At 48.4% G+C, this 25,951-nt stretch overlaps 1 protein-coding gene across 1 annotated transcript; it reads left to right on the top strand.

Moving 5' to 3' along the window:
- Nucleotides 1-13,558: 13,558 nt before the first annotated feature.
- LOC135977096 (myb/SANT-like DNA-binding domain-containing protein 2) lies at nucleotides 13,559-15,781 on the top strand. The gene is made up of 2 exons (XM_065576189.1): nucleotides 13,559-14,364; nucleotides 15,187-15,781. Exons 1-2 carry the CDS (start codon nucleotides 13,827-13,829, stop codon nucleotides 15,396-15,398), a joined length of 750 nt encoding a protein of 249 aa, XP_065432261.1. The 5' UTR covers nucleotides 13,559-13,826; the 3' UTR covers nucleotides 15,399-15,781.
- Nucleotides 15,782-25,951: the final 10,170 nt, after the last annotated feature.

Here is a 25,951-nt window from a genome sequence, read left to right as displayed (position 1 = left end):
GGTCTGTGAATGCTGACAGGGGAATGTGGCTAGGATAGTCTGCATTGGGGGATGGGAGACTGACCGGAGAATACCTGAGCATGTAACATGAGAACCCAGGAAGGGGTTGGAGGCCAGGTGACACCTTCGCCCGGGAAACTGAACAAAGGCTGTGGGAGGGGTCGCTGAAGGCAGAGTGCTGGAAGCGGGCTGGAGAGATGGCTGGGAGGCAGAGATGGCTCTGACCCGCCCCCCCAAAGGGGGGTGGGCTGGGATGCCCTGGGACCCCAAGCTGGACCTAACTGAGGGGGGCCCTGTTGTCTGTGCCTGCAAGACCTGTCTTGGACTGTATTCCTGTCATCCAAATAAACCTTCTGCTTTACTGGCTGGCTGAGAGTCATGGTGAATCGCAGGAAGCCGTGGGTGCAGGGCCCTGAGTCCCCCAATACTCCGTGACAATAAACGACACCAGCATTAAATTGGAAAAACACCACAAACAGGCTTCATGAGCAAAAAACCCACCCCAGCAAATTGGGCTGTGTCCTTTCCCTTTGGTTCTTGAAACCAGCAACCCAAGAATCACCAAAGTCCCAAAAGTCCAACAACCCCCCAAAGTCGCTTGGGTCCAGCAACCCAAGGACCACCAAAGTCCCAAAAGTCCAACAACCCCCCAAAGTCTCTGTCCCTGGTCAATGCAGCCCCAGAGTTCAAGCGGGGGGGGGGGGAGGCATGCAGGGTGTTAAGGGGCACCTTACGTGATCCAAGGCTGACTGGCTGCCTCTCCGTGGGGTTCTGCTGCAGCCTTCTCCACGAGCGGCTCCACTCCACCAGCTGTCCCGTGAGCCGTTCCCGCCGTCCACGAACTGCTCTGGCAGCTGCTCCACGCTGCTCACCGACCTGTGAGCCGCTCAGCTCTGCTTCACTTCAGCCATTCCTTGGGCCGCTCCCACAAGGCTCCGCTCTGCTCGCTGCTTCTCCAGCTGCTCCGCCCACCGACCTGTGAGTCGCTCAGCTCCAACCAACCCGTGGGGCTCCACTCTGCTAGCTGCTCTGCCAGCCGCTTAGCAATATAGCTTCAGGCTCCCCCACTAGTTAACACAGTCTCAGTGATCTCAGCTCTTAATAACTTTAGCTCTTTCATGATTTCAGTTCTTAGGAATTTCAGCTCATAGTAGAGGAGCCCCACTGCTAGTGCGCCATTGGCCCAAAGTGAATTCAGCTCAGCAGCCTGTAACTAGATTCCTAATGGAATCAAAGTTAGCTCTGACATTCAACAGTGGAGAGAGAAGGTAGTGCAATTGGTGTTTTAAACCCTCAAAGAGGGACCATACCATCAGATATAAATACCTGTTCACATCCTCTCTCCCTTCACTGGGTTTTGTAACCCATACCCCTTGTCAAGCAAGTGCTACTTAGGTAATGGTGAAGGACTCACTCAGTCCTTCTGTCATACAACAGTTCCACTGGCCTTGATTCACAAAATCAGGGTAACAAAACTTTATTCTTCCTGCCCCAATAACAGAGAAACTGGGGATCCCACACCAGCCAAAGTAACCACTTTGAGTTGCTGTTGTTTCATGCCAGGCGAGTGGGTGTGCCTATGCAAACCAGATCAGCCCCTGGAGTTCTTTTCCACACTTGCCATAATTCACCACCAGATGTCAGGGTAGAGCTCATCCTGACTCTGCTTACATCCTCCCCCCAGCCGAGAATTTGTCGTCCCGACAAATCACACTCCCTATTATACCAACTCACTGGTTCTCTCCAAAGGGCCTCAGATAGCCCACTTTAGCTTCCACAAGCCTGTGTGCTAAACATATTGGTTCCTCACTAGTCATCCCAGGTGCATCATAAGTCAACATTTTACTGGTCTTATTACCCTGTCTCGTCTATTGAGAATCTCTGTTGCCGTGGTGGGGGGACAGCCTCTTGAACGACAGATGGGGAGGTTTCCTTTGAGGGCCCCTCGGCTACTGGCATAGGCCCCTGCAGTTCTAGTTCTAACAATGGAGGGTCCAAAGTGCCTAGGACATCCTCCACCTGTGTGTCTCCACTGTCCAATAACCTGTGTGTGTCATCACATGGGGGTCCCACCAGTGGCCCAGGGGTGTCAGGAATGGGCCTAAATACTTCTGCCATGGGGTTTAGGGCGGAAGAGGAGGAGCTCTCTTTTGATGCTGATCGAGACTGAAATCTTGTCTCCATCCCAGGATACACCATGGTTGTTTCTTCCTCCTCAGACTCACTCTCGCATGTGCTGCATAGGAGTAGGTTAGCTGCAGGGGGCTGGCTGTCCACGTTGGAGGGCAGCTTTGGTCCAGCATCTTCGTTCCGCCCGGTTGCCCTGTTGTGGCCCATCTCATATGGGGTGTCTACCAATTCCCCCACAGGGAGCAAAAGGTTTCTATGCACCGTCTTTGTCTGCCCTGGACCATCTTCAGGTTTGATCTTGTAGACCGGCAGGTCTCCTAGCTTTTCCATCACCAAGTAAGGTATTGTCTTCCATCTGTCAGCTATCTTGTGTTTGCCAGTAATACCCAAATTTCGCAGCAGGACTCTGTCCCCCGGCTGGAGTTCTTGCAAACGTACCCTAGCATCATATCGATGTTTGTTGCGGTCTGCGTTCTTCCGAGCCGCAGATGTAGCTAAGTGATAAGCATCCCGCAGCTTTTCTCTTAGTCGGGATACATATTGCTGATGAGTTTCATAGCTATCTCCATCCTCTGATACACCAAAGCACAGGTCTATGGGTAATCTTGGTTCTCGCCCAAACATTAAGAGATATGCGGTGACTCCTGTAGCATCATTCTTTGTGGCATTGTAGGCGTGCACCAGAAATGCAACATGTTGGCTCCAGGTTGCCTTCTGCTCTGGCTGCAACGTTCCCAACATATCTAATAGGGTTCGGTTGAACCTCTCTGGCTGAGGATCACCTTGCGGGTGATACGGCGTTGTCCTAGACTTTTTAATTCCCGCTATCCTCAGCACCTCCTTCAGGAGATGACTCTCAAAGTCCTGCCCCTGATCCAAGTGTATCCGGGCTGGAAATCCATAAACTGAGAAATATTTCTCCCACAGTACTCGAGGAACAGTGGTGGCCCTCTGATCACGTGTGGGATATGCCTGCGCATATCGCGTATAATGGTCAGTCACTACTAGAATGTTCCCAATATTCCTCTTGTCTACTTCTAAAGACAAGAAATCAATGCATACCAGCTCCAGAGGTTTGTTGCTGGTGATGTTCTTCAGATATGCAGCCCTTGTGGGCAGAGTTTTCCTTTGAACACATCGAGCGCAGATCTCACATTTCCTGCGAACATCTTCAGCCATCCGAGGCCAATAGAACCTACTATGAATAAGTTCCAGGGTCCTCTCCATCCCTAAATGTCCAAAGTCATCATGCAGGGCCCTCATGGCCAGGGCTCTGTACTCTTTTGGCAGCACTAGCTGTGCTCGTTGCTTTTGTAAAGGGTCTGTGGTCACTCGGTGTAGCACTCCCTGAATCAGTTTTAGTTTGGTCCATTCTCTCAATAGTAGTTTACCCTCCGGGTTAGGTGTGACAACCACAGCTGGGCTTCGCCCCTCCCTTTTGGCAAGTAGTGTATCACGAATGCCAATATCTTGCAGCTGGGCTTCCTGCCAGTCAGCCGCATTGAGCATGGGCAAAGGAGATTGGTCCAACGCAATATAGTTCACTGAAGCAGAAGGCACGCATTCAGGGGGCAGGCCCAAAGCTTCTGCAGCACATCCATGAAGACTCTCATGGGACTCTGGCTCCCGGCGACTCACACTGCAAATAGCCCTCACTCCATCTGTGGGTATCACAGCAACTCCTGGTGCCTGTGGACGCCTGGACAATGCATCTGCATCTACATTGCTTCTCCCTGATCGGTATTGAATGCTGAAGTCATAGCTAGCCAAAGCGGCCACCCATCTTTGCCCTGTAGCATCCAGCTTAGCACTTGTTAACACATAGGTCAGTGGGTTGTCCGTCCACACCTGGAACTGAGCACCATATAAGTAGTCTCGAAATTTCTCAGTGATGGCCCATTTCAAGGCCAAGAACTCCAGCTTGTGGGTGGGATAGCGAGTTTCACTATCAGACAGTCCTCGGCTGGCAAAGGCTACAGGTTTACGTCTTCCTTCCACTTCCTGGTACAGTACTGCTCCCAGACCCTCCAAACTGGCATCAGTATGCAGGATAAATGGCTTGCTTGGGTCAGCAAAGACTAGGACTGGAGCATGAGTTAGGCAAGTAACGATTTCTCAAAAAGCCCTTTCACATCTCTCATCCCACCGTGGCCCAAATGGTTCGAAGGGGCCATAGTGTCTCTACACAGGAGGCTTTGGGGACCTTCCCTTATTCTTGGTCTTAGATTTGTTCCTGCTGGACTGGCATCCCCTGGTAAGATCATTCAGAGGTTTTACAATCGTAGCATAGTTTTTCACAAATCTGCGGTAGTAGCCACTAAACCCAAGAAAGGTCTTGAGTTCTCTGTAGTTACTTGTACATGGCCATGTAGTGAGGGCTTCTATTTTATCGGGATCAGTACTCACACCCTCTTGGGACACGATGTGACCCACATACTTCACTGAGGTCCTGCAGAACTGGCATTTGTCAATTGAAAGCTTCAAACCATAATCCTCTAACCTATCAAGCACTTTAAGAAGTCTTTCTTCATGCTCCTCCAAGGTTCTTCCAAACACTATCAGGTCATCCAAATAAACTAACACTTGCAGTAAATTCATGTCTCCCACAACTTTCTCCATAAGACGTTGAAATGTGGCAGGTGCTCCAGAAATCCCTTGGGGCATGCGTTCAAACTGATAAAACCCTAATGGGCAGATGAAGGCTGTCTTCTCCTTATCTTCTTCACCCAGAGGGATCTGGTAGTATCCACTCCGAAGATCCAAGACAGAGAACCACTGGCTTCCCAGCAAACAGTCTAAGGCATCTTGGACTCAGGGCATTGTGTACTGGTCAACCACAGTACGGCGGTTTAGGGTGCGGTAGTCAATACACATCCGGATTTTCCCATTCTTTTTACGGACCACCACAATGGGTGAGGCGTATGGGCTGCGGGACTCTGTAATGATGCCATTCACAGCCAGCTCCTGAAGATGTTGTCGCACATCTTCCATCTCGAAGAGGGCAATCCTCCTAGATCTCTCCCTGAAAGGTCGAGAGTCATGTAGTCTGATGTTGTGCTCTACTCCTTTTGCACATCCCACATCCCACTCATGCAATGAGAACACCTTGGATCTTTCACAAAGTTTCCTCCTCAGGCGATCTTTCCACTCCTCGGACAACGGTGAATCTCCAAAGTCAAACTTTGCAGGGTCTATTGGCGGAACTTGAGTCTCACACTGGGGTTTTACAATTGATTCAGGCTCAAAGAGATCCACTATCTTTTGTCCTTGCTTCACAACAACATCTCGACTTGTTTCATTAGCAATCAGTATAGTCACCTTTTCCTGGGCTTCAGCAGGTAGGGTTATGACTCCACTGGGGACCAGCACTCCTTCCGGGAGCTCTCCTTCAACTGGCTGCTCTACCATTGCTAATGCCCCTTTACTGCCTTTCAGCTGAGTACTCATGACAAGCACTTCTTGCTCCGTCCTTGCAGGCACTACTAACGAGGTTGTGCCCATGTACTTCAGCGCCCCAATCGGTAGCTCAGATGTCTCCTTTTTAGCACCCTCAATCTTCCTATAGGCTTCAGCACAAAGCGTATGGATCATCAGGGTATTCAGGTACTGGTCCCCAGCCTGTCGTCTGCAGTAATCTGCGAGCACCTTGAAGAGACTGGAGTTGGTCCCTATCAGCACAGACACATCAGAGGTCCCTTTAGGGTCAGGGCATATTAATGCAGCTGTGTCCACCTCTTCTCTTACCCCAGCAACCTCCTCTGGGAATTCCAGGTGCACTATGACATACCCTTGGTAGGGGTATTTATCCATGCTGAGGCCACACAGACCAACGCCAGTCAGTGGCTGTATAGGCAGGTGCCTAAGCATTTGTTGGTAGAATGACTGAAATATAATAGTCACTTGAGATCCAGTGTCAAGCATGGCTTTACACTCCACCCCTTCAATCTTCACCATGACCTCTGCTCGAGGCCCTATCAGTCCTGCGGGGATCCCAGCTGAACGGTCTTTTCTGGGGGAATCTTCAAATCCTGCAGGCCCGGGTGGTCCCCGTCCCCAGACTCTCTGGCAGCTACCGGATCTCTCCCAACTGATCCTCAGCTTTCCATACACTAAGGAGGGGTTTTCTTCATTATGGCACTTGGCAGCACTGTGTCCATCCTGACCACATCGGTAGCAGAAGAATTGTCCTTTCCCTCTTCGCCCAGATGGGATGGTGGCTCTAAATGCTGACTTCTCCATCGCCACGGTCAGAGGCTCCTTATTCCCGGAAGTCTTAGCTTGGTCAATGGTGCTTTGCAGTTCAGCTATCCGTTCTGTCAGGACCTGCACTTGTTGGGCAAGTTCCTCTGTGGTGCTCACCATCAGTACACTGGCCATTTTCAGTGGTGTTGTGCCGGCTGGCTCCAATGTTTGGGCTTCCCAAAATTCGCTGGCAGCCTGCCTTTCTTCCTCTTCTCTGAAATCCTTTATCAGCTGGGAATAACTTGGGGGATGTTCCTGCCGTTCTCTTAGCCGGAGATGGAGTAGAATCAAGTTCTGATATTGAGCTCCTCTTACAATTTGAGCCAGTCTGGTCCGATCCATCTGTTCAGCAGTCACTGCACCCCTCATGACAGCTCTCTGAAGCAGTCTTTCCAGCCTCTGTATATAGGCTGAAATCTTCTCACCAATTTGCTGTCGGGAATTAAGGAACTTACAGTATCTGTCTTCAGGGCCCTCTACACTCCCAAAGGTATGATCAAGGGCCTCCAGGCAGTCCTTCACACTGACCTCGGGGTCAATGAGCTTCAGGGTGCGAATCACATCTAATGCTGGGCCACTAAGGTTCTCTATTAGACATCTTCGCTTTTCTGCATCAAGTACGGCCCACTCCTGCAGCATTTCAGTGGTATGCTCCAATCAGGGTTCGAACTCCTCTGCCCCAGCAAATAACCTTAACTCACGACAAGAGTTTGACCTAGCATGGGACAACACAACCTTTTCCAATATTTGCCCCAGTGCTTTTGCCCAATCATTGGCTGAGGCTGTGGCCCCTGAGCTAGAGACTGCAGGGCCGGGGCCCAACAAACCTGACATATTAGCCATTATACAAACCGTAATTTCCTCAAAATATAACCACAATTGTTTCCCAATGCAGGGGAACACTCAACAGGTGCTTGCAAGGGGTACTGACCCAGGGGATCCCGGACGAGCCCCCCAAAATGTAACCCTTCTTCCCATCTAAGTTGGCAGCAACAAGGGCCGGGTTCTGTATCTAGGGGTTCCGTTTCAATAACTGTCAAGGCTGGATCCCCACTTTGAACTTTAGGGTACAAATGTAGGGGCCTGCATGAAAACTTCTAAGCTTAACTACCAGCTTAGCTCTGGTTCTGCTGCCACCATTTCAATGGATTCTATTCCTGGGAAACCTTGAAAAACCTTTCACCAATTCCCTGGTGAATACAGATTCAAACCCCTTGGATCTAAAACAAGGAGAAATTAACCATTCCCCCTCCTTCCTCCCACCAACTCCTGGTGAATCAAGATCCAACCCCCTTGGATCTTGAACAAGGAAAAATCAATCAGGTTCTTAAAAAGAAGGTTTTTAATTAAAGAAAAAGGTAAAAATCATCTCTGTAAAATCAGTATGGACATAACCTTACAGGGTAATCAAACTTAAAGAGCTCAGAGGACTCCCCTCTAGTCGCAGGTTCAAAGTACAGCAAACAAAGATAAACACTCTAGTAAAAGGTACATTTACAAGTTGAGAAAACAAAGGAAAACTAACACGCCTTGCCTGGCTATTTACTTACAAGTTTGAAATAGGAGAGACTTGTTTGGAAAGATGTGGAGAACCTGGATTGATGTCTGGTCCCTCTCAGTCCCGAGAACGAACACACTCCCAAACAAAGAACACAAACAACAGCCTTCCCCCGCCAAGATTTGAAAGTATCTTGTCCCCTTATTGGTCCTTTAGGTCAGATGCCAGCCAGGTTACCTGAGCTTCTTAACCCTTTACAGGGAAAAGGATTTTGGAGTCTCTGGCCAGGAGGGATTTTATAATACTGTACACAGGACAGCTATTACCCTTCCCTTTATAGTTATGACAATAACACAATGCAAAACCGGCTCGAGCCCCCACCCAGTGACCTGAGACAATTACATACCACCCCCTGGGCGCCTCTAAGAGGCAATACTTCCCCTCTCGCAAGCACGGAGTCTGAGTGTAACAGAAAATGTTTAATAACATGAGGTAAACGACATCAGCATTAAATTGGAAAAACACCACAAACAGGCTTCATGAGCAAAAAACCCACCCCAGCAAATTGGGCTGAGTCCTTTCCCTTTGGTTCTTGAAACCAGCAGCCCAAGAATCACCAAAGTCCCAAAAGTCCAAAACCCCAAAGTCGCTTGGGGCCAGCAACACAAGGATCACCAAAGTCCCAAAAGTCCAACAACCCCCCAAAGTCTCTTGGGTCCAGCAACCCAAGGATCACCAAAGTTCCAAAAGTCCAACAACCCCCCAAAGTCTCTGTCCCTGGTCAGTGCAGCCCCAGAGTTCAAGCTCGGAGGGGGGAGGTATGCAGGGTGTTAAGCGGCACCTTACGTGATCCGAGGCCGACTGGCTGCCTCTCTGTGGGGTTCCGCTGCAGCCTTCTCCACGAGCGGCTCCACTCCACCAGCTGTCCCGTGAGCCGCTCCCGCCGTCCACGAACTGCTCTGGCAGCTGCTCCACGCTGCTCACCGACCTGTGAGCCGCTCAGCTCTGCTTCACTTCAGCCATTCCTTGGGCTGCTCCCACAAGGCTCCGCTCTGCTCGCTGCTTCTCCAGCTGCTCCGCCCACCGACCTGTGAGTCGCTCAGCTCCAACCAACCCGTGGGGCTCCACTCTGCTAGCTGCTCTGCCAGCCGCTTAGCAATATAGCTTCAGGCTCCCCCACTAGTTAACAGTCTCAGTGATCTCAGCTCTTAATAACTTTTAGCTCTTTCATGATTTCAGCTCTTAGGAATTTCAGCTCATAGTAGGGGAGCCCCAGTGCTAGTGCGCCATTGGCCCAAAGTGAATTCAGCTCAGCAGCCTGTAACTAGATTCCTAATGGAAGCAAAAGTTAGCTCTGACATTCAACAGTGGAGAGAGGAGGTAGTACAATTGGTGTTTCAAACCCTCAAAGAGGGACCATACCATCCTGCTCACATCCTCTCTCCCTTCACTGGGTTTTGTAACCCATGCCCCTTGTCTAGCAAGTGCTACTTAGATAATGGTGAAGGACTCACTCAGTCCTTCTGTCATACAACAGTTCCACTGGCCTTGATTCACAGAATCAGGGTAACAAAACTTTATTATTCCTGCCCCAATAACAGAGAAACTGGGGATCCCACACCAGCCAAAGTAACCACTTTGAGTTGCTGTTGTTTCATGCCAGGCGAGTGGGTGTGCCTATGCAAACCAGATCAGCCCCTGGAGTTCTTTTCCACACTTGCCATAATTCACCACCAGATGTCAGGGTAGAGCTCATCCTGACTCTGCTTACAGACAAAACAGAGGAATTACCCCATATTTCCTTGTATTTGTTTCATAGGCAGCCCAGGTTTTAGTGGCTTCTACCTTATTAATTAGAAAATTGCATTAATACAGATGCTTTCTGGCTTGCTTCCAGATTCAAAGCTATCCACAGCTTAAAGATTCTTACGTAAAAAGGGACACAATTAACTTTCCCAGACTTTTGATTGCCTTTTACTTCTAACTCCTGCTTTCAAACACAGGGTGATCTGAAAAAGACAACACAACCTATATTGGTAGGTTTGCATTTCTTTTACCTCTACTACAATATACACTGCACATGTTTTGGGGAAAATGCACATCCTCTCCACAATTCAATTTCCACAACACTAGCCACATCAATTTCTACACAAGGTGTAACTATTTCTTTTTTGAACACCGGGTAAAGGCCATTTACTTAACATATAAACCAAAGGGCTATCCTTAGAGGGTTTTACCAGAGACCCACCCATCTGCCTGCTGATACTCTAACAGAGAATTACACAGAGAACAGAGGGAATTATGGCCTAATAGGATCTTATTACAGGAATTTCTACTAATACTGACCACTACAGGGGACGGGACAGAAGGATCCCAATTCGACCTCAGAGCTTCATCGCACGCGATTGCTTCCACTCTGAGGAATTACGAATGAGTGGCTCAGTTCCATCCACACACCTAACGCCCAAATGTGTAAGACAGAAATTCATTAACCGGAGTCGCCAGTAACTGTCACCGAAATATCGGGTCCACCTAGCTGAGAGCCAATAACGGCCAGACAGAGATAAAAAAGAGTTGCTTTATTCTGCAGAAGAAAGGAGAGCCTTGCACCTTGGTACAAAGACTCTGTCTTACACACATTTTACCATTTCAATTATTATCCTGGGGATTTGAAATCCCCATGCTTATAATTACTTACTCCTTTCCTTCCACTATGCCCTCAAAGTTTCCAACCTGTTTTCCAATCTCTCTATCTGTTGCCTGCCCGCTTGGGCCCGATCCTGCTTTTCTCGCTGAACCATCTCTTCCATGGGCACCAGCTTTTTCACTACCAATTTAGCTAGGAGGGTGGGATTCTCAACTAGCCCCCACCCTTCCTGGTCTCTTCCCTTAAACATGCTTACTCACAAGGCTCACATGAGTCCTCCCTCATGAGGCTTGCCACCTGGGCAAAACACATGGCTCATTGGTGTTTAACTATTCAATTTTCTCTTGTGGCAAACATACTGCTCTTACAGCATATGCAAACACAAATAGTTAAATTCTGACAAGTCCCTGAAGGACTGGTACTTGCTTAGCCAGTGCTTCCTTTTCTGCCTGGAAGTCCTGTCTCCAGGCTTGCAACTTGCCCTGGGCGTAGGTTTGAGTTGCTGCCTGGTTCATGACCTATGCTCTTAATTGCTCAATTCTAGTTATCAAGTACACAACTCTTCCCTTTTCTCCAACTTCTCTATTGCCCAGTCCTGCTACAACTGGGGTAGATCCACCTGACACCCTTCCCAGTCAACCGGGGTGGAGAGAGGAATGCTAAATCCCTCTCCAGTTCTCAGACTTACTGCAGCTGAGAGTAGGCACACTTTCATACTCACACACATACGTCCAGACTGGCCACGTCTGTGTATAACGTTCAGAGAAGGCGCTGTGCAATCTCCAACTTGCTTCCTCTCTTGGGAGGGCAGTTCTTTTACGCCCTGGGGTCTCCTAGGGCGTCTTTTCAGAGATTCCAGTCCAGGCCGGCTGCCTGTGGCTTCTTCAGCGGCCCCAAACCACGCCAGCTCCGGGTCACAAAGGCAGACTGTTGGATCTCACTGGACAGTTAAGTTTTGCAAATGTAATCTCAGTCCTGTAACTTGCATTGCCTTTGGTTTGACTATGTCTATATTTTTTTCACAGCCAGCTGGGACTGAAAGCAGTTTTTCTTTGTACTTAGTATGGTCTGTGTTGATTCTTGACCTTGAACGCAGATTAACTTTTGTCATGGAGTGTGGGGGGACACAAGGCCCTGCACCCCCAGCTTCCTGCGATTCACCATGACTCTCAGCCAGTAAAGCAGAAGGTTTATTTGGATGACAGGAATACAGTCCAAGACAAGTCTTGCAGGCACAGACAACAGGACCCCCCTCGGTTAGGTCCATCTTGGGCTTCCAGGGCGCCCCAGCCCCCTTGGGAGGTCAGAGCCCCGTCTGCCTCCCAGCCATCTCACCAGCCAGCTCCTGAAACTCCCCCTTCAGTGACCCCTCCCACAGCCTTTGTTCAGTTTCCCGGACAAAGGTGTCACCTGGCCTCTAACCCCTTCCTGGGTTCTTATGTTACATGCTCAGGTATTCTCCGTTGGTCAGTCTCCCATCCCCCAATGCAGTCTATCCTAGCCACACACCCCTGTCAGCATTTAAAGACCACAGTAAGAACAGTTCCAGTTTGTCACAACTTTCTCTTTATCTCTGGACCAAGCTGAATTTCAAATTAACCCGTTCCTTTCCTCAATAGACAAGTTGCTCCCATTGTGTGTCAGAGGCTTTTTGGTGATTAAAAGCTCCTCTGAGATATATGATCTTATCTAGATTGAAGGTACCTTCTAGTGGGCATTGTTTAGCTGGATTTACACGCGTGTAATGATTCCAATTCTCTAAATTCCTGCAGGTTTTAGGACCATAATGTACATACATGAAATAAGCTGGGGTACCCTTAGGGGGTGAGAGGGAAAGCTTAGACTGTCCCCCACCCATTTTCCAATCACACACACAGGGAGGATGCCCTGTCTGCTCTAGCGGCACATAAACTAAGGACTCTCCCTACAGGGTACTTACACAGGAAAGCCTAACGAGGATGGCCACGACCCTCCTACACCTCCCTTCAGGAAAGAGCGTGGCTAGTCTCAGGGAGATGGCACTGCTTACTCTCGTTGCATCCAGGGAGATGATCAGACTGTCAGTGGCTCACACAGAGAGGAAAAGGGGAGGGAAGATGGGTTCACACACTCCTAGACCCAGGTAGCTTCCTCGCCGGACGAAGCCAGGCCGAGTTAGCCCACCGTGGGTTGGATCTCCTAAAAGATCCTCTAGTTACCGGGCTTGCGTTAGAGTAGTTATGGCACGAGCCAAAAGACTTCACAGAGTACTCTGGGCGGTAACTCTCAATTCACACTGGTGTACACACACACCAAGGCCTCTATCTCCAAATACCATGATGCATCTACACTATGAGGCGGTAACAACCCCTCTTGAGGCGGTAAACAACCCCTCAGAACCAGTGCATACCTATGCATCTCTCTTATGCATATGGGGGCGGCCAAACTAACAGGTCCCCAGAACTGCATACAACTACTTTATTGGGGGTGGCAAAACCATTCCACAGAACCTCTCTGCATCTGACCTTGCTGCACAGTCAATAAGTTTGGATGGCGTGAGCCCAACAGAGACAGACGGCCCCACGGACAGTCCTCCTCCGACACCCCAATAGAGATTTCAAAAGGTCTCTTACCTCTATTGTGGCACCATGGGGTTCGAAGGGGAACGATCCGTAGCACCTGCCGGTGCCTCTGCAGGCTTACCATCCCGGACGAGCCCCCAAATTGTCGGAGAATAACAGAGTTCTCACTTTTTGTTTGGGTACAGCAAGTCAGATACTTTATTTTCTTTCTATCAATTCAATAGAGGGAGAGAGCTAAACAGGTCTCTCAACAGGTAAACAATTACAACAAGCATTTATATCTTTTGTTACAGACAACAGCTGCATTTTGTTTATACATAGGTCATTCTGATATCTTGTTTTGCTCACTAATGTAGACTCTTAGGCCTGGTCTACACTACGGGTTTAGGTCAACTTTAGCAGCGTTAAACCGAATTAAGCCTGGACACATCCACACAACGAAGCCCTTTCTTTCGACTTAAAGAGTCCTTTAAACCGGTTTCTTTACACCACCTCCGACGAGGGGATTAGCGATAAAACCGGCCTTTGCGGGTCGGAATTGGGGTAGTGTGGACGGAATTCGACGTTATTGGCCTCCGGGAGCTATTCCACAGTGCTTCATTGTGACCGCTCTGGACAGCACTCTCAACTCAGATTCACTGACCAGGTAGACAGGAAAAGACCCGCGAATGTTTGAATTTCATTTCCTGTTTGCTCAGCGTGGAGAGCACAGGTGACCCCGCAGAGCTCATCAGCACAGGTAACCGTGATGGAGTCACAGGATCGCAAAAGAGCTCCAGCGTGGACCGAACGGGAGGTACGAGATCTGCTCGCCATATGGGGAGATGAAGCAGTGATAGCTGAACTCCGTAGCAGTAAAAGAAATGGAAAAGTATTAGAAAAGATCTCCAAGGCCATGAAGGACCGAGGTCATAACAGGGACACACAGCAGTGCCGCGTGAAAATTAAGGAGCTACGGCAAGCTTACCACAAAGCCAGAGAAGCAAACGGAAGGTCCGGGGCAGAGCCACAAACTTGCCGCTACTACGCGGAGCTGCATGCGATCCTAGGGGGTGCAACCACCACTACCCCAACCGTGTGCTATGACTCTCTCACTGGAGAAACACACAGGGAAGACGGTTCGGGGAACGAGGAAGATGAGGATGGAGGTACTGTAGGTAGCTCACAGCAGCAAGGAAGCGGAGAAACCGGTTTCCCCAACAGCCAGGATATGTTTGTGACCCTGGACCTGGAACCAGTAACCCCCGAACTCACCCAAGACCCTCAGGGCACACAGGAGACCTCTGGTGAGTGTAACTTTGTAAATATTTGTAAACATTACACACAAAAAAGCAAGCGTGTTTAATGATTAATTTGCCCTGGCAATCGCGGCCAGTACATCTACTGGAAAAGTCTGTTATCATGTATGGGGATGGAGCAGAAATCCTCCAGGGACATCTCCAGAAAGCTCTCCTTCATGTACTCCCAAAGCGTTTGCAAAAGGTTTCTAGGGAGGGCTGCCTTATCCCGTCCGCCATGGTAGGACACTTTACCACGCCAGGCCAGTAGCACGTAGTCTGGAATCATTGCATAACAAAGCATGGCAGCGTATGGTCCCGGTGTTTGCTGGCATGCAGACAACATCCATTCCTTATCTCTCTTTGTTATCCTCAGGAGAGTGATATCATTCACAGTCACCTGGTTGAAATGGGGTGATTTTATTAAGGGGACATTCAGAGGCGCCCGTTCCTGCTCTTCTGAACAGAAATGTTCCCCGCTGTTAACCACGTGGTGGAGGGGAGGGGTGAAGTGATCAGCCCAGAGAATCGTGTGTGTGTGTGTGGGGGGGTGGTTTACTTGTGTTTGTGCCGCATGTTAACCGGGAAACCGCAGCCCCTCCTTTTACATTGAAAACCCATTTTAAATGGACAACGCAATTCATCCTTGATATGGGAAATGTGCTGCTGTTTGCAACCTTTCCCGCATGTTAAGAAGGTTAAAAAAGCCAAAACACTGTGGCCTACCATGGCTGCCTGCAAGCCGAAATATGCGACCATGTAATGAAAGAGTGTACCCATTGTTCTCTAAAATGTGTCTTTTTTAACCACCTCTCCCTTCTCCTCCACCAGCTGCAAATGTTTCTCCTTCGCAGAGGCTCGTGAACATTAGAAAGAGAAAACATAGGACGAGGGACGATATGTTCACGGAGCTGCAGATGTCCTCCCACGCTGATAGAGCACAGCAGAATGCGTGGAGGCAGTCAATGTCGTACATGAGAAAAGTACAATATGAACGAGAGGAGAGGTGGCGGGCTGAATGGTGGGATGAAAAGAGCAAGTGACGGGCTGAAGACGATAGGTGGCGTCAGCTTGCAGACAGACGGCAAGAGTCAATGCTCCGTCTGCTGGAGCATCAAACTGATATGCTCGAGCGTATGGTTGAGCTGCAGGAAAGGCAGCAGGAGCAGAGACCGCCGCTACAGCCCCTGTGTAACCAACAGCCCTCCTCCCCAAGTTCCATAGCCTCCTCACCAAGACGCCCAAGAACACGGTGGGGGGCCTCCGTCCACCCAGTCACTCCACCCCAGATGATCGCCCAAGCATCAGAAGGCTGGCCTTCAATAAGAGTTAAAGTTTTAAAATGCAGTGTGTCCTTTTCCATCCCTCCTCCCCCACCCATCCCAGGCTATCTTGGCAATTATCCCCTTACTTCTATGAGGAACTAATAAAGAATGCATGAATGTGAAAAAACAATGACTTTATTGCCTCTGCAAGCGGTGCTCGAATTGGGGAGGGGAGGGTGGGGTGGGGTGGTTGGTTTACAGAGAAGTAGAATGAACCGGGTCGGGGGGGGGGGTTGGAGGGTTCATCAAGGAGAAACAAACAGAAGTTTCACACAGTAGCCTGGCTAGTCACAAAACTCGTTTTCAAAGCTTCTCTGATGCGCACCGCGCCCTGCTGTGCTCCTCTAACCGCCCTCGTGTCTGGCTGCGCGTAATCAGCGGCCAGGCGAGTTGCCTCAACCTCCCACCCCGCCATAAAGGTCTCCCCCTTACTCTCACAGATATTGTGTAGCGCACAGCAAGCAGCAATAACAATGGGGATATTCTTTTCGCTGAGGTCTGAGCGAGTCAGTAAGCTGCGCCAGCGCGCTTTTAAACGTCCAAATGCACATTCCACCACCATTCGGCACTTGCTCAGCCTGTAGTTGAACAGGTCCTGACTCCTGTCCAGGCTGCCTGTGTACGGCTTCATGAGCCATGGCATTAAGGGGTAGGCTGGGTCCCCAAGGATCACGATAGGCATTTCAACATCCCCAACGGTCACTTTCTGGTCCGGGAAGAAAGTCCCTTCCTCCAGCTTTTGAAACAGAGCAGAGTTCCTGAAGACGCGAGCATCATGTACCTTTCCCGGCCATCCCACGTTGATGTTGGTGAAACGTCCCTTGTGATCCACCAGGGCTTGCAGCAGCATTGAAAAGTACCCCTTGCGGTTTACGTAGTCGGTGGCTTGGTGCTCCGGTGACAAGATAGGGATATGGGTTCCGTCTATGGCCCCGCCACAGTTTGGGAATCCCATTTCAGCAAAACCATCCACTATTGACTGCACGTTGCCCAGAGTCACTACCCTTGCTATCACCAGGTCTTTCATTGCCCTGGCAAATTGGATCACAGCAGCCCCCACCGTAGATTTGCCCACTCCAAATTGATTCCCGACTGACCGGTAGCTGTCTGGCGTTGCAAGCTTCCACAGGGCTATCGCCACTCGCTTCTCAACTGTGAGGGCTGCTCTCATCTTGGTATCCTGGCGTTTCAGGGCAGGGGAAAGCAAGTCACAAAGTTCCATGAAAGTGCCCTTACGCATGCGAAAGTTTCGCAGCCACTGGGAATCGTCCCATACCTGCAGCACGATGCGATCCCACCAGTCTGTGCTTGTTTCCCGGGCCCAGAATCAGCGTTCCACGGCATGAACCTGCCCCAGTGACACCATGATTTCCACATTGCTGGGGCCTGTGCCTTGTGAGAGGTCTATGTCCATGTCAATTTCCTCATCACTCTCGTCGCCGCACTGCAATCGCCTCCTCGGCTGGTCCGGGTTTCGCCTTGGCATGTCCTGGCTCTGCATATACTCCAGGACAATGCACGTGGTGTTCATAGTGCTCATAATTGCCGCGGTGATCTGAGCGGGTTCCATGATCCCAGTGCTAGCTATGGCGCCTGGTCAGAAAAAAGGCGTGAAAGTAGTATCTGATGGACCAGGAGAAGGAGGGAGGGCGGGAGGGAGGGAGGGCCGAGTGACGACATGGCGTACAGGTACAGGAACAGGGAGAAACACAAACAACTGTCACACAGAATGGTCCCCCCAAAGATTAAACTGAAAACCCTGGGCTTAGCAGGCCATTGATTTCACGGAGGAAGGGGAAGCAAATGAATACAGAACAAATCTATTTTTTACATCTTAAGCTGGCAGCCGACGGTGCAGCATGAGTGATAGCCTCTCCAGTATGACGATGACGGATACCAGTCATAATATACCATCGTCTGCCAAAAGGCAAGGGGCTGCTGCTGTGTAGCAATGCAGCCCCACGTCTGCCAGCCCCACGTCCGCCAGCACCCAGTATCGCCCTCGTCCTCTTCTGGGTGCTTAGCAGACAATACTGGGCAATTGGCAGAAAATAGTATATTACGATTTGTAGCCATCATCATCAAAACATGTCTGCCCAGGTGGCCATGACTGACAGCCACTCCAGTACGACGACGATGGGTACCAATCATAATATACCATCGCCTACCAAAGGGCAAGGGGCTAGTGCAATGCAGCCCTACGGCTGCCAGCCCCACAGCTATCACTCATGCTACACCGTCTACCGCCAAAAGGCAGTTAGCAGCTGCTGTTGTGTAGCAATGCAGTCCCACGTCTGCCGGCACCCAGAGGACATATGGTGACGGTGAGCTCAGCTGAGCTGAGCGGGCTCCATGCTTGCCGTGGTATGTTGTCTGCACAGGTAACCCAGGTAAAAAGGCGCGAATCTATTGTCTGCCATTGCTGTGACGAGGGGGGAGGGGCCTGACGACATGTACCCAGAACCGCCCGCGACACTGTTTTGCATCATCCAGGCATTGGGATCTCAACCCAGAATTCCAAGAAAAGGCGCGAAAGTAGTATCTGACAGACTAGGGGAAGGAGGGAGGGCGGGCCGAGTGACGACATGGCGTACAGGTACAGGGAATTAAAATCAAGAACGGTGGCTGTGCATCAGGGAGAAACACAAACAACTGTCACACAGAATGGTCCCCCCAAAGATTAAACTGAAAACCCTGGGTTTAGCAGGCCGTTGATTTGACGGAGGGAGGGGGAAGCAAATGAATACAGAGCAAATCTATTTTTTACATCTTAAGACGACGGTGCAGCGTGACTGATAGCCCTCGGCATCTTTCTGGGTGCTTGGCAGCAAATACGGGGCGCTTGGCAGTTAGTGTATGACGATGGTCTTCAGGCCTATTGCACGATCGGGTGCTCGGGGAAGACTCTGCTAACGTGCGATGACCCGACTTGTAATAGGACAGTTAACAGTCGTAATACACCATCTACTGCCAAAAGGCAAGCCCCAGGGCTGCCAGCACCCAGATCGCCGATGAAGGCTACCAGTCTACTGCACCGTCTACCGCCAAAAGGCAGTTAGCAGCTGCTGCTGTGTAGCAATGCAGTCCCACGTCTGCCGGCACCCAGAGGACATATGGTGACGGTGAGCTCAGCTGAGCTGAGCGGACTCCACGTTGTCTGCACAGGTAACCCAGGTAAAAAGGCGCGAATCTATTGTCTGCCGTTGCTGTGAAGGGGGGGGAGGGGCCTGACGACATGTACCCAGAACCGCCCCCGACACTGTTTTGCATCATCCGGGCATTGGGATCTCAACCCAGAATTCCAAGGGGCGGCGGAGACTGCGGGAACTGTGGGATAGCTGTGGGATAGCTACCCATAGTGCAATGCTCCGGAAGTCGACGCTAGCCTCGTACTGTGGACGCGGTCCGCCGACTAGAGCACCTAGAGCATTTTATGTGTGGACACACACAATCGGCTGTATACAACCGATTTCAATAAAACCGGCTTCTATAAATTCGAACTAATTTCGTAGTGTAGACATACCCTTAGTCTACATTCCATATTATCTACACATTATCTACACACGGTCGCAACAACTTTTCACACAGTTCTTTCCCACTCGCCTCACACATTCCTCGCTTCTACAAATCTCCCGTTATTAGAGTTGCTGTTAGCCTGACTCTTGCTAACAAACTGTCATGCATTGCAATCCCCTTCCTGTCAGTTCTTTCTCTGCTTCCACACTAGTTATGATTATGCTGTCTATATGTGTATATCAATTTTGTAGTTGAAGTTATGAATATTGGCTCTCTACTGTCTGTATTTCAAACTTATGCTATGCTTCTGGGAAACATCCCAGACAAGTTGGTGTTAGCTCTACCTGGCCTGCTTGTTGGCCCATTAAGGACCATCAGCTATACAACTGTCCCATTGAGAGAAGGCAGATACGCCTTGTAACTCAGCAAAGTATGCAGGAGCTTGCCCATGTGACTCCAAACTCCATTTTGCTGTAATTTTCCACAGTAAGAACAAAGAGGTGTTTTTACACTTGGAAAAGACTATATAAGGCTGATGCCTCATCTCCATCTTGTCTTCAATCCTGCTTCATACCTCTGGAGGGACTTTGCTACAAACTGAAGCTCTGAACAAAGGACTGATGACCCATTCCAGCTGGGGATGTTCCAGAGATTTGATTTGAATCTGCAGTTTATTCTATCGCTGCTGCAAGCCTGAACCAAGAACTTTGCCATTACTGTATGTAATTTATTTCATTAACCAATTCTAACTCTCATTTATATCTTTTTCCTTTTATGAATAAACCTTTCGATTTTAGATTCTAAAGGATTGGCAACAGCGTGATTTGTGGGTAAGATCTGATTTGTATATTGACCTGGGTCTGGGGCTTGGTCTTTTGGGATCAGGAGAACCTTTTTCTTTTACTGGGGAATTGGTTTTCATAACCATTTGTCCCCATAACAAGTGGCACTGGTGGTGATACTGGGAAACTGGTGTGTCTAAGGGAATTGCTTATGTGACTTGTGGTTAGCCAGTGGGGTGAAACCAAAGTCTTCACTGTCTGGCTAGTTTGGTTTGCCTTAGAGGTGGAAAAACCCCAGCCTTGGGCTGTAACTGCCCTGTTTGAGCAATTTGTCCTGAATTGGCACTCTCAGTTGGGTCCTGCCAGAATCGCATCGTTACACTCTCGTTTTAGGAAACATCTTTTATGTTGCTGTTCTGCATGCGGTAACCGCTTTACTTCTAAAAAGCAAAACTCAACATTTTCCTAACTCCCGATTAACTAAGTATGAAATGTTGCTTCTAAATGCTTCAAATGTAACTCTGACCCGCTGCCCTATTCTCAACCCCGCATCTTTACTCCCGATTGCAACTGATGAAAAGCCTCATGACTGCCTAACAGTAACAACAGAACTCTCCACTCCTAGAATTGACCTCCAGGACACCCCGCTCCACAACCCTGATCTGCTGTTTTATGTAAATGGGTCCTGACTTAGAAATCCTGCTGGTTTGCTTGTAGCAGGCTATGCTGTTTGTTCCCAACACTAACCCATAGAGGCCCATTGCCTCCCGAAAGCACGCTCAGCCCAAGTCGCAGAACTCGTTGCTCTCACCCATGCCTGTACCTTAGCTAAAGACAAATCTGTTACCATCTATACAGACTCCTGATATGCCTTTGGGGTGGTTCACGATTACGGGCAGCTCTGAAAACACTGAGAATTCCTCACGTCGGGGGGAACACGTATTAGTAACGGGCCCTATGTCAATGCCCTTCTCTCTGCTCTTCAACTTCCCTCTGCCATTGCCATTGTTAAATGCATTGCTCACCAAAAGCCTTATGATAATGTTACACAAGGAAATGCCTTGGCAGATGCTGCTGCCAAGCAGGCGGCCCTTTCCGGGTCTCCGGCTCCGTCTGCTGCTATTTGCCTTTTTGCACAAACGCAGTCTCCCTTAATTCCCGATTCCATTCATGGTCTGGCCCTTATGCAGGAGTCAACCCCAGAGCATAAAAAGAAAAAATGGAGACAAGACGGGTGTTCTTTACATCCTAATGCCCTGTGGTGCTCCTCAGAGGGACGCTTGGTGGCGCCCAAGGCCCCTATCTTGCTGGCGTGTCCCATGGAATGGCACACATGAGCAAAGGGGGGATGATAGCATCAGTACTGCAACATTGGTATGCCCCAAATTTTTGCATAATGGCACAGCAGTACTGCAACTCTTGTCCTATCTGCCTAACCACAACAGTGGCAGACCAGTAAGGACAAAGCCAGCTGCACACCCCACCCCATGGGGACTCTTTGTGAATATCCAAATTAACTTTATCAATATGCCAAAATCCTGTTCTTACCAATATGTCCTCGTTTGTGTCTGTATGTATTCCAGATAGGTTGAGGCCTATCCTTGTGCCAAGGCCAATTCCCTCACAGTAGCAAAAAGATTGTTAAAAGACTTCATTCCCCGGTTTGGCCTACCTGTATCCATTAACAGTGACTGAGGCACTCATTTCACAGGCCAAATCATGCAACAAATTTGCAAGGCCCTTAACATTACCCAAAACCTACATTGTGCTCATCAACCCCAGAGTGCAGGGGCGGCTGAGCGCAAAAATGGGGAACTAAAAAACAAATTTGCCAAAATCTGTGCTAAAACTAAACTAAAATGGCCTGATGCCCTGCCCCTTGCCCTCATGCAAATGAGGAGCACACCCTCTCGCAAACATGGCCTATCACCACATGAAATCCTTATGGCCAGACCTATGAGAATGCCAGTATCCCCTCCCCTATTCCCTTACTAGCTGGATTTGCAATTAAACAATAATACCGTTATAAAATATTGCCAGACGCTAATTCGTCATGTTAGATCTATCCATTCACAGGTACAAAGTGCCCTGCCTGAGCGAGCAGACACAGCGTGCCACCCACTGCAACCTGCAGATTAGGTCTACATCAAAGTGCACCAGAGAAAGACTTCCCTGGAGCCCCACTGGAAAGGCCCTCACCAAGTCCTACTGACCATCCATACAACAGTCAAGTGCAAGGGACTTGCCAGCTGGATCCACGCTGCCCACTGCAAAAAAACAATGCCTCCCTTGGATCCGAACGCTATAAACTTTCAACCGGTTGACCCAGATCCAGGAAGCACCCAGAGTGAAAGCAACTGTGACACCTCTCCAGGCCCTAAGAAAGAGCCTAAATATAACCTCAGGGGAAAAAAATAAACTCCTCTTTTAAATTCCTTTAAAAGGCAGCCAGAGGTTTGAATCTGCTGGTAAAAGGAGGTACAGAAGTACAAGGTCAGAATATCTGCCTTTAAAATCCAGTAAAGGGCCAAGCACCCATTAGCACCTAACCACCATGGCCAGCCCCACAGCCAGAATAAGGGAATCAGCCATGGTACGAAAATGGCTCATGCTCTCTATTTGGTTTGTGTGTGTAACTATGTTCTTGCTACTATTGTTGAATTTCCATAATACTGTCATATTTTTCTGGGTACCTAAGGCCATCAGCAATTCTTCAATGAAACTCCCCTCTGATGTATCAGGCGAAGTGACAGCAACCCCTCCCCTGTATAAGGCTAAAACATGGCCGCTCCAGGAGAGGAAGAGAAACACTCGCTCTGCTGAAACTACTGTGGAAGCAGAGAAAGAACTGACAGGAAGGGGATTGCAATGCATGACAGTTTGTTAGCAAGAGTCAGGCTAACTGTAACCCTAATAACGTGAGATTTGTAGAAGCAAGGAATGTGTGAGGCGAGTGGGAAAGAACTGCGTGAGAAGTTGTTGCGACCTTGTGTAGCTAATGTGTAGATGATGTGCAAACAATATGGAATGTAGACTGAGAGTCTACATTAGTGAGAAAACAAGATATTAGAATGACCTATGTATAAACAAAATGCTGCGGTTGCTTTTCATTGTCTGTGACAAAAGGTTTAAATGCTTGCTGTAATTGTTTACCTGAGAAGAGACCTGCCTAGGAGGGGGAGACCCTGTGTCCTAGTGCACTCTCTTCCTTTACACAGCAGTTAAAGAGAATAAACTTTCCAATGTTTTTTCTCCTGAGTGATGTGGGACAGTTCCCAATACTCTGTTGTTGTTTTATTATTTTATTAATGTAGCTTTAAAATTTAGTCAGATGGTGTGTTTTATTTATCTTCCCCCAACGATCCTGCAGTGTCAGCCTGATCACCTGATACGAGGAATAGATTGGTAACAGAAATCTGTCAGTTTTTGGTGGAAATTGAGGAAAAGGGGGGAGCCCTGCAGAACGCACACCATCTATTTGTTTTGCCCTTGTTATTTTATGTTTGCTTTGCTTGGTACTTCTCGTGTTATATGTTGAGAATTGCATGATTAAAAGTGTGCCCACTCTCAGCCGCAGTAAGTCTGAGAACTGGAGAGGGGGTTAGCATTCCTCTCTCCACCCCGGTTGACCAGAAAGGGTGTCAGGTGGATCTACCCCAGTTGTAGCAGGACTGGGCAATAGAGAAGTTGGAGAAAAGGGAAGAGTTGTGTGCTTGATAGCTAGAACTGAGCAATTAAGAGCATAGATCATGAACCAGGCAGCAACTCAAACCTACGCCCAGGGCAAGTTGCAAGCCTGGAGACAGGACTTCCAGGCAGAAAAGGAAGCACTGGCTAAGCAAGTACCGGTCCTTCAGGGACTTGTCAAAATTTAATCATTTGGGCTCAGTATATGCTGTAAGAGCAGTGTGTTTGCCACAAGAGAAAATTGAATAGTTAAACGCCAATGGGCCATGCATTTTGCCCAGGTGGCAAGCCTCATGAGGGAGGACTCGGGTAGCCTTGTGAGTAAGCATGTTTAAGGGAAGAGACCAGGAAGGGTGGGGTCTAGTTGAGAATCCCACCCTCCTAGCTAAATTGGTAGTGGAACAACCTGGTGCCCATGGAAGGGACGATTCAGCGAGAAAAGCAGGATCGGGCCCAAGTGGCCAGGCGACAGAGAGTATTTGGAAAACAGGTTGGAAACTTTGCAGGCATAGTGGAAGGAAAGGAGTAAGTAATTATAAGCATAGGGATTTCAGATCCCCAGGACAATAATTGGAATGGTAAAATCTGAATTGATTGGAGGTCTTTGGGAGACAAGCAAGTGATTTAAGAAAAGAGAGTGAGAAGTTAACTCTGTAGTTGCTAGAGGGAATCAAGCAGTGAAACTTGGTAAGAATGTCTGTAAGTAATCCAGGCAAGAGGTTATTTAAGTGGAATTATTCGACTATGAATAAGTTAGTCGAATTTGCTGAAGAACACTTCTGCTGTGTACAATCTGTGTTTGATAAGTTTGAGATGAATTGGTATTGTTTAAAGTTGCAAAACCGAGAATACTTTTGCCAGACACAGGAAACTAGTGTTTTTAATATGGTATTTAGCATTTAATCCTTAAGGTGACTTAATGCTTTACAAGATCTAAAATGTTTTAACTAAAGGCCCAAGGTTGTGGCTGCAGCAGGGTAGTCAAAGCCAGGAGAATGGGAAACGATTTGAATTTGTTTTTGGGTAACAAATAGCAGATAAAAGATCTGGTAAAGAGAGAGAAGGATAGTGCCCCTGACTCTGTGTGGTCGAGCTGTCACTTTGCTGTGGGTGCATGGAGAATTTGTAAGCATAAAAGAAACAGTTACACCTTGTGTAGAAACTAATGTGACTAGTGTTGTGGAAGTTGAATTGTGGAAATTGAATTGTGGAAAGGATGTGCATTTTCCCCAGAACATGTGCAGTATATAGTGTAGCAAAGGTAAAAGAAATGCAAACCTAACAATATAGGTTGTGTTGTCTTTTTCAGATCACTGTGTGTTTGAAAGCAGGAGTTAGAAGTAAAAGGCAATCAAAAGTCTGGGAAAGTTAATTGTGTCCTTTTTAAGTAAGAATCTTTAAGCTGTGGATAGCTTTGGATCCAGAAGCAAGCCAGAAAGCATCTGTATTAAGGCAATTATCTTACTGATAAGGTAGAAGCCACTGAAACCTGGGCTGCCTATGAAACAAATACAAGGAAATATGGGGTAATTCCTCTGTTTTGCCTGAAATCAACAAGAGTATGTGTATATAAAGGAAATATTTTAAGCAAAGACTGACTATCCAGAAGGGGTAGACCTCTGTTCTTTTGTCTTTCAGATCATCAAAGAAAACGGATGCCAGCTGAACAGCATTCGATGTACCACGCATTTACTGGCACAATAGGAATTATTTTTGTGTTCTATGTCCTGTCTTGTGGTGTTTGTCTTGTGGCCAGAATTGTTGTGTTTAATATTTTTATAAGACAGTCTAGTTCAAAATTAAATAGAAGGATTAAATCAAAAAAGCAGATACTTGTTTTATTCAACTTGGAATACAAAGTGTTTGGATAAATCAGGAAAATGTGATATACTAAAGTCTAATACAATTGCTTAAGTAAGAAAAAGAAATTTCATTGGCCAGATCATTTAATTGAAAAAAATGTTGTTAAAATTTGCATAGCAACAGTCTTTGGAAGCAAGGACATGGAAGGTTAACCCACTCCCCATATTGCCCATGGGATCCTTCTGGCTACCTCAGATTTTTAGCCAGAGGATGGGGAGGGAGGAAAGCTATTGGACACCAGAGGTTGTACCGAGTGGACTCCTCAAAAGTGGGTGTGCTTGTCCTGGTTTGTTGCTCCAAAGCTCTGTAATAAAGTTATTTTACTGGAAGGGTATATGTGGCATACATTGAATAATAAGACTAATGTACTGTATAATGGCAATGTGTATGTGTTCATTGTTGGGAAAAGGTGTATGAGTGAAG

This window comes from Chrysemys picta, chromosome 22 (assembly GCF_011386835.1).
Source record: "Chrysemys picta bellii isolate R12L10 chromosome 22, ASM1138683v2, whole genome shotgun sequence".
Classification (NCBI taxonomy): Eukaryota; Metazoa; Chordata; order Testudines; family Emydidae; genus Chrysemys; species Chrysemys picta.
Note: the sequence above shows the minus strand (reverse complement) of the source record. Positions and strands in the feature narration are given on the sequence as shown.